General features: G+C 51.3%; 1 protein-coding gene across 1 annotated transcript; it reads left to right on the forward strand.

Moving 5' to 3' along the window:
• Positions 1-848: 848 nt before the first annotated feature.
• Positions 849-3,749, forward strand: LOC135384547 (uncharacterized). Its single transcript, XM_064613744.1, has one exon. The coding sequence runs from the start codon at positions 849-851 to the stop codon at positions 3,747-3,749; it is 2,901 nt and encodes a 966-aa protein (XP_064469814.1).
• Positions 3,750-9,704: the final 5,955 nt, after the last annotated feature.

Genomic DNA, 9,704 nt, shown 5'->3' on the forward strand with positions numbered 1-9,704 from the left:
CCACAGCACCTCCAGCGATGAGACAGTGAAGAGGGCAGGCGTATGAGCTATTTGGTCGGCGGAAACACGTACAGTACTCTTCAGACCAATCGATACCAGAAATAGCATATCATCTCTTCGTGTAATCAAGCTCGAGCAATTTCTCGAATCGGAGGCACCAAATGAAATCACTGAAATACGCATTAACCGCAACAAAAACATTGTTGCAGCAGACGTCAAGACCTCTGAAGGCGTGAACAAGTTTCTGTCCCGCAATTACCTATGCGCCATCCGTGTTCAAGACTTTGTGCCTCCACCACCAGGGTGGGTAATGGGATTAATCCGTGTATACGATACAGCCGTGAGCGACAACTGTGTTGCGTCGCGCATGCGTTCTGACATACCAATAATCGGTGTTCATCGACTTGGGAAAGAAGGAGAGTGGGTGAAGGTGGCTTTCTCCCACGGCCCACTTCCTGACAACGTACAGGTAGTAAACTTCCCGGTGACTCCCTTTCGAATCTACCCTATGTGGACGCTGTAACAGAACACGGACTCAACGCGAACGGAGGAGCGGACAGTGACGGTGGACAATTTATGGCCGACCGTTTCGGGACGATCCCCCACGCTCGCTCCTCACTGTAACGCCGTGTATTGTATATACGTGTATCGGGTTTCAGTTCTCTCCCTCTTTGTACAGTCTTTTCGCTTTGTAAATAAAGACAGTTCTAACCCAGACCCCAACTGGTAAAGACGCTTCTTGCTTCTGTGCTTCGCGCCAATTAACGAGGCTGCGAGTTTTGCAACACATTTCTGGTGCCGAAACCCGGGATATATTTCTCCGGACCTCAACGAGCAATCTTGCAGTTATGGAACGAGCAAAGCAGAAGCGTGCATCCAGAAGACGTCAGGTGACGAAACTCATCGGCGAAGCATCTACGGCTATCGCTAACGAATCGACGGACCGGATGTTACTTGAGAGTCTTCTGGAACGGTTGCGGGTAAATAACGAAGAACTCACGCATCTTAATAACGAGTTGGAACAGCATCTGGAGGATGACGAGATGGAATCCGAGCTGGACATCGCATTGCAGTATGAGGACAACGCCGTATGCACCATGGCAAATTTGCGAACGAAGATCTCCGGCCTTGGTGCTACTCCAATAGCAACGACAGCTCAAGTGACTGCATCGTCGCCTCAATCCAACAACACAACGAAATCCAACGGTATCCGACTTCCCAAGTTGCAACTTGTGAGGTTCCGCGGCGAGCTGTCAATGTGGGGAAGCTTCTGGGAACAGTTCAAAGGCGCCGTTCATGAAAATGACTCCCTCACCAAGGCGGAGAAATTCTACTATCTACGCTCTTTGCTGGATGGGCCTGCAGCTACCGCAATTTCTGGTCTCCGAGCAACGGAGGAGTGTTATACAGATGCCATCGAGGTGCTGACAGAACGTTTTGGTGACAAAAAACGCATCGAAAGGGAACATTTGTCAAGGCTTCGGACACTCCCGCACATCAAATCATCACGTGATGTGTACGGGCTTCGCAAGCTGTACGACCATGTTCAAACGCACGTCCGAGGATTGAAGGCGCTGGGTGTAACGAGCGAAACCTATGCATCGATGATGTGCGAGATTCTTCTCTCGAGCTTGCCTACAGACCTGGCACTGGATTACCAACGCCAAAAGAAGAGACTTCTTCTGTACGACGCAAGGGGTAATCCAGGCAGCACGGAAACATCGTCAGAAGCTGAAGGAGACGCCTCCGGTGAGCTCAAAAGTATCCTTAACTTTGTCAGGATAGAAATCGAGAGCATGGAAGGTGTCAACATGGCCGATAAAAGGCAGGACGTTAATGACGGACACAGCAAGGACGCATACAAAGCAGATCCACCATCATCGCATGTACTCTACAATGACACTAGGAAAAGGACTGAAGCATGTGTCTTCTGCAGATCAGGAGCTCACACCACAGTGAAGTGCAACAGTTCAATACCGCTAGACGAACGCAAAAGGAAACTAGCAAAAGAACAGCGCTGCTTCAGATGCACTAAAATCGGACACCGATCACGCGAATGTCGTTCCGGAATTGTTTGTGCTACCTGCCACGGGAGACACGCGACTTCCCTATGTGACCCAACTTGGACAAAATCAACTGACAATAACGAAGATTCTGCAGGTGATACAAAGAGTACCGCGGAAGCTAACGTGCTATCAGCAAACATGGCTACACCGACAAACGGAAACGAAGTCATGCTCCAAACATTTAGGGCATTTGGTGTCCACGAAGACAGAAGTGTCTACTTCCGCGGAGTTATCGATGGAGGCAGCCAGAGAACCTTCATTCGTGAAGACGTCGCTAAACTACTCAAGCTGGACGTAATTGGTACGATAACGCTACGTCTGAACACATTTGCCAACTCCAAAACTGCAAACAGCAAAAAATACAACGTTGTCAAAGTGTGCATGAAAAGCCAACACACACTGGCCGAAGTAACACTTGAAGCCATAGCCATACCGTTCATATGCAATGATCTGATTCAAACAGCTATGGAGAACGAACTTGTGAAAGAAGTTCACGGCGACGGAGGTTTCCTGGCCGATCAGATTTTACCATCAGCTTGTCCAACGATCCACGGCATTAGTTTCCTCCTCGGCTCAGATCAAATGTGGAAACTACTTACCGGCCATGTGCGAAAATCTCAAACGAACGACAGCCTAGCAGCCATCGAAACTACATTTGGATGGACATTCCAGGGCCCATTATATACAGGAGCTGCCGTGCGGCAAAACGCCAATCTTGTCATTTGTGTGCTTAGGGTGGACACAGCTGAAGCGTGCCTAACAAGGTTTGATGATCTAGAAGCTATCGCCATCACAGACGACCCTAACTCTCCAACTGAAGTTGGTGCTGAAGTAATGAGGCATTTCACAGATAGCCTCAAACGCAACGAAGACCGTTACATTGTGTCCCTACCATGTAATGAACGACGCGAGAGACTTCATGACAGCCAGAGCTGGTCATATTGCTCGGATCCACAAACCCCAGCAGACGTGCTAACGCGCTTTACAACAATCGAGAACATATCTCACAGTAATCTGTGGCTCAGGGGACCGGAACGGCTTGCGTCAACGCAGATCAAATTTTCACCTGAGACTTTGCAAACGGACGACGCAACATCCGAGGCGATTTACAAAGCAGTCGAAGAGGAACGACAGATCGCGAAGCCAGTGGCTGTCCACCTCATCCCTGGGAAAGCATCTCTTCTAGGAAACGAACGAGCCAGCAAGCCACAAAGGCTCATCCGTGTCACCGCATGGGTTCGAAGATTCACGTCGAACTGCCGCAACGCAGCCGGCTACAGGAGACGAGGGCCTTTGGACACGTCTGAGCATTGGAAAAAACGGGCTCAACATGAGGCATATCTTAACGCCATTATGGTGGTTCGTGAAAATTCTATAAACAAGTACAAGACATCGTCACTAGGTCGGCGACTCGAGGGAAGACGGCACTTTTCATCACGCACGAAGGGACGGCCATATATGTTCGTGTACCCTGCGTTTGCCAGGTGGCGCCCTATTGCGCCGTGCAGCACAACATATGTATCTATTGGAATGCAGGAGTTCTTAACTCCAACACCCCATTTTGCCGGCCGGGAGGATGTAACAGAACACGGACTCAACGCGAACGGAGGAGCGGACAGTGACGGTGGACAATTTATGGCCGACCGTTTCGGGACGATCCCCCACGCTCGCTCCTCACTGTAACGCCGTGTATTGTATATACGTGTATCGGGTTTCAGTTCTCTCCCTCTTTGTACAGTCTTTTCGCTTTGTAAATAAAGACAGTTCTAACCCAGACCCCAACTGGTAAAGACGCTTCTTGCTTCTGTGCTTCGCGCCAATTAACGAGGCTGCGAGTTTTGCAACAGACGCCATGTTAGAGCTGCCTGTCATCGAGACCAAGTGTGCGCAAAGTGTGCAGGGGATCACGGGGCTCACAATCGCGCAAATGTAAGTTGTATCAAGTGCGGGAACTGCGGTGGACAGCACATGATGACCGACAGGACATGTCCCGTACAAAAACTCGAGACAGCGGCATACGGGCTCAGCCGCTCCAATGAAGTATCAATCAAGGAGGCCAAGAAGACAATGCGCCAGAGAAATGCTAAGCATACTTTGACACAGCCACAATCACAGCCACAACCACCGGTACAACCCTGCACAGAGAAGGCTGAGAAAGCGACCAAATCAAGCGTATCAGAACCTAATCGTTCTGCAGTTTCACCTTCTCCGCCCACTGGTTCATACGCATCCGCATTGACTAGCTAACAGTCCAACCTACGCGCAGGGCCATATCCCCTGTGTCCTCCGACAGACCAGGCACATGAGCGTCAGCCCCGTACTCGCACTGGCACCAAGGGGGACGCTGGCTCACCCAAGGGAAAGCTGGAATCAATGGCGACTAACCCGTCGAAAACTCAGCACGTCGAGACGTTCGCTACTCCCGTGGTCATCACTATAATCGATTTCGCTTTCAGAGCGATTCATCATCTCTCCCAATGTGTGGGGGTTCCAAAGGGGATACGGGACTTTCTAGCACTTTTGACTCCTCTACAAAATACCCTGACCGTCCTTTTAACGCAGTAGTGGCGTAAATGGACCCCATCGTAGTCTGCCAGCTGTCAGCAATCAGTGACGTCCTGAAGCAATATGGAGGGACACCACAAAATACTGTAATGGAATTGTGCCGGGCTGCGTCCCAAGCTGTCAGCAACTCCAAGGAAAACGTGGCTGCACAGGAAGTCACCGTCCCCGACGCATGCGATATAAGGAGCTTCGTCAAGTACACCTCACCCGCCATCCCCAGCTTTGAACACGGCGGTGCGGCCATCTTCGTCCTCCGAGGCATCCCACATCATCGTCTACCATCCAAACATCCGACTGAGGACACGGCGGAATGTGTGCGGAAGCCACGGCGGAACGTGTAGCAGCCACCACAAGATCAACGTAGTGTCCATCTACATCAGGCCACAGGAAGCGGGACGCCACCTCACTCCTTCGTACATAACAAACGACAGCCTTTTAGTGGACCCATAATTATATGCGGCGACTTCAATGCCCACCATCCGCTCTGGGGTTCGAAAACAGCGGCAAGGACATTGCCGCTTGCCTTGGAGACTCGAACCTAGTGGTAGCTAATACCGGTGAAGCCACATTCTTCTGTCGCCCAGAGCGGCCATTGGGAAGAGTCACAAAAAGAGGCTCGACCTGTCAATCACAGTTTCGCTCCTCTGATTGGTTTGCTTTTTACCAAGGGGGTCGCCATGACACTATACTGCCACCCAAAATGGCGACGAAGACAAACGCAGTGAAGCGAGGATTTCGTGACAAAAAATTTTCACAGACTAACCTGATTTTATGCTGCAAATGTACATCCTAATATAAGTTTCTCGGAAATCAGTTTCAACTTATGCTCATTCATCGATATCTAACTGAAAATAATACGTTTTGTCGCCGGTGTTAGGCCTAGTGAACACGGCGATCACAACATCACAACGAAATCATAACAAGAACGGCGCTGTGCTGTACAATCTTATATTTAATTGCTGGATTTCATGCATATAAACATTCTTGCTTCTTATATTCCAACTATTCATGTAGATTTGATTAAAAATCATACCGACAACAGAGTGTGTCCCAGCAGGTGGTTCTGCCGGCAGCGGTACAACGACGGAAGCAGACGACAATTCCCGACGTGCCTTACACTCCCTAGGTGGCGCTCATCAAATTTGCACCAAAAATCCACCAATTTTGCAGATTGCGAGAGCTATTCATTTCAATCCCATCCAATCCACTTGCCACCCAAAATGGCGCTGCTCATGTTGGATAAGGGGGCAAATAGTGAAGATAGGCTGATTGATAGCGCCCCATATTTCAAGACTTCATTGGTCGGAAAGCTGAAAAAGTGTGCGGAGCTTCAGGTATAGGCATGACCCATTAATGGCCAGACTCCCTTTTAATATACGGCTCTGCTGTCGCCCTCACTCTAGTGCCATCTAGAGTCACTGAATAAGCTACGCTTCAGAGTATCGACACTGAGTTCCAAGAGCGAGCATGCACCATCTTGTTTCCGCGCCACGCTACCCACGCGCACGCGCAATGCGCACGGTGCCATCTATCGTGCGCGGGTGAAATGTTCCTTTCGTTTGCAAGCAGCAGTTGACGGCCTTGAGCTCACCTTGACGTCCTCGGGACGCTCTGGTTGACAATACATGGATTATCGCACAACAATCGTACACGCTTCTCTTTCCCACAGGGAGTTAGCCGTCTTTGATCCTCAAATGGGGTTGATACCGGTGTGGTGCGGAAACAAGATGGCGCCCCTACTCTCCCTTGGACCTCAGTGTCGATACTCTGAAGCGAAGCTTATATAGTGTCTCTAGTGCCATCGGCGTTATCACACACTCCTCCGACGTCCCGGCACACTGGGTCATCTTATTCGACACCTGGGGAAGTGACCATTTTCCCATCGAGATCACGTTGGCGTGCAAGAAAAAGAAATCTAAGAGGCGGTGCACAGTCATAAACTGGCACAGATACCGCGCGGGATTCTCCACGGATAACATGGACATATGCAGCACCATAGGGCAGTGCTTAGCTCGTGCATCGGTGACCCGCAACGTTTGTTGTCATGACCCAAAGCCGGACCTGAAATGCTTGCACCTATGCGCATCTCGCCAAAGAGCTCAGCGCGTTCTGCGGCGAAGGCCTTCTTTCGAGAACAGGACAGAGTATCGTCGAGTATCCGCAGTTTAACGCCGCTATGCAAATACGCTTCGTCGCGCGCAGTGGAGATCCTTCTCCGCGTCGCTAAATGAATACACATCGGCCAGGAAGATATGGGTCGTTGCAAACACAGTAATGGGGCGCACCAGTAAGCAAACTCCGTTCACTTCCTTGGCCATGGCCAGGAACTCTTGAGTAGAGGATCTCAATGAAGAATTCGCAAACAACTTCACCGAAGGAAGGGACATCCCTGCCGCCAGCTTCATTCCACAGGTGTCGGCGCCCGACCTTGACTCCCCATTTACACTGAGTGAGCTACAACATGCTTTACATCACCTAAAGGCGAAGTCGTCCTCGGGCATCGCTGGCATTACCTATTATCAGGCCCTGCTAAACCTTCCGCCGTGCGGCTTTCGACTTCTTTGGGCTACCTCAACGAGGTGTGGACATCAGGCAACACCACACCTGAGTGGCGCAAGAGCGTCGTTGTTCCTGTGCTGAAGAAAAGCAAACCGGTCAGCGACATACGCTCCTACCAGCCGGTCTCAGCAACTTCCTGCTTGGCTAAGCTCACTGAACGCATGCTATACACAGGATTCAGAGCCCACCTAAGTTTAACAGATACTTTACTCGACTTTATCTCTGATATGGATCAGGCGACAGAGTCCAGAAAGAAGGCCAGTGTAGTATTCTTTGACATCGAATGAGCCTTTGATGCCGTATCTTCTAACACGTGATGCCGGCTCTCAAGCAGCTGAGATTGGAGGGAGACCTGCCACCTTCATTCACGGTGTTCTGAATGAGCCTTTTAGGGTGCTCCTGGGGGCTATACTCAGCCTACCCAGACGCCAGAATCTCGGTTTACCATAGGGCTTTTTCCTCAGCCGTCTTCTTTTCAATCTGGTTCCCTCTAGCCTACCCAAGTCATTACCGGAATCTATTCCACAACTACACTACACCATTTATGCCTATGACATCTGCGTATGGGTTTCAAGCGAGAACCCTGGACAGCTCAGCCAAGCCATTCAAGATGGCATTACTGCGGTGGATAACTACGTCACCGCACGCGGGCTAGAGCTTTCCCCGGTCACAGGCTCACAGCACGCCATGCTCCTAGGGCGCGGAAAAGGGTGGCCTCCACTACCTCCGCCTTCTTTGCACGATACATCCTTACCAAGCGTTATGACCCACCAGTTCCTCGGCATTGTGATCGACAGCCGGTTACCGTGGGTGCCTTTCACAAAAGAATGAAATCTCGACGTCTGCCGACTCAGAATGTCGTCCGACGACTTGAATGCCCCGCATATGGATGGCCCCAGCACACGGTGGAGGCCATTCATAAAGCTACGGCCGTTGCCAATATCTTATATTGCCTCCCGTTCGCTCGCCCAAGCTCATCTGCGCTTAAGAGCCTGGAGCAGGTCCATGGAAAAGGCCTTCGAAACGCCCCCGTCCCTTCTGGTTTTCCGCGTAACGAGGCCGTGTATGCGGAGGCTCCAACGCTACCTCTTCTTCTGCTCGTCACTCAGCAGCTCCTCAAAGAACTTAGGCGCTTACACAGAACCATCGCTGGCAAGGCCCTCATCCGGGAGACTGAAAAGCCGCACGGAATCCCGCTTCGTAGCCACCATCCGCCCTTTCACCGAGGTAGTGCCCACGCCATCTGCAATGCCCCGGAACGAGCCGCCTTGGACAATTTCTGAAGTTCACAACGAGCTATACCAAGCTGGACTTCGGAAGAAAAATGAGCTCTCTGGCGCCGTTGTTAAGTACCTTGCCGCCGACCTTGCTTCAGGCAGACCCCTCGAATCCCTACGTCACCCCAGCACCACCATCACCACCACAGCGCTTCTCTCATCTGTCGAAGAGACGTTGGGACGCCTCCTATTCTTCTTGCGCACGACGCAACGAATGAATCGCGTTCGTTTTGTGTGGTTGTCACCGTGTATTAACACGAGTGACATCCTTGCGGAAGATTGTAGTGGTAGAAAAAGCAAACACACTGCTCACGGAGCCGAAGTTCCGCCCCATGGTGGGCATTCACACGGTGCCGGAATATCGAAGGCGGCGTATTGCGCACTTAGAAGGCCACACCGCCAGCGTCTTTCCCTGTCGTTTGCTACGAAATATATTGGGGTTGTGTCGCAGGATATTCCCCACGGTTAGCGGTATACGTGAAGACACGACTTTGAGCGCTCGCGCTCACGTGACAGCAGAAAGCTATGACGTTTTTTGCGTCTTCCGCTGTAGCGCATTTGGGGAATGTCGCTCGTGTGAATACATGGGGAACGTAACGCTATCTTTCATTCATCTTTCACCTGCGCTCTGCCAATGCGATTAGCTTGCCCTTGAGAGTTAGGTCCATATTATCCACAAAGTCGTGGTCGTCGTCTTCTGCATGAGTGCCATTACCGAATGCTCTGGAGTGCTTTCGCGTCTGTGCTGTTTGGGGCTTTCGATAGTCGCCATGTACCTCCGAAATCCAGGTGTGGCTATGAGCGGCGTACAGATGTGGACAGATGGAGAGAGGACAGCAGGAAGGAGTGGGGGACAAGGGAATTAGTATGCGTCCTGGACCGACTTCAGTGGGAACTGTGCCGACATTCGTCTGGAAAGTCTTCGGAAAACCCAGGGAAAACCTCAGACAGCACAGCCGGCGGTAGGATTCGAACCCACCACCTCCCAGTCTTCAGCACGACCTTGGTTACCACCAACGAGCGGACGCCTTAGCCCACTCGGCCATGCTGCTAGTGGGTCCTGTCTCTGCTGCCTATAGTCAGTGACAACATAAGTCATACACTTGATCCCCCCCCCCCCCCCGCTTTATAGGCGCTTTCCTTGGGTTTTCCTCGGTGCGCTCCTAGGCAAATGCCAGCGCAGTTCCCCGAGAAGTCTACCTATAGGACGCATGGTCCCCCTTCCCGAGCAACACGT

The sequence above is a fragment of the Ornithodoros turicata genome, chromosome 2, assembly GCF_037126465.1.
Source record: "Ornithodoros turicata isolate Travis chromosome 2, ASM3712646v1, whole genome shotgun sequence".
NCBI lineage: Eukaryota > Metazoa > Arthropoda > Arachnida > Ixodida > Argasidae > Ornithodoros > Ornithodoros turicata.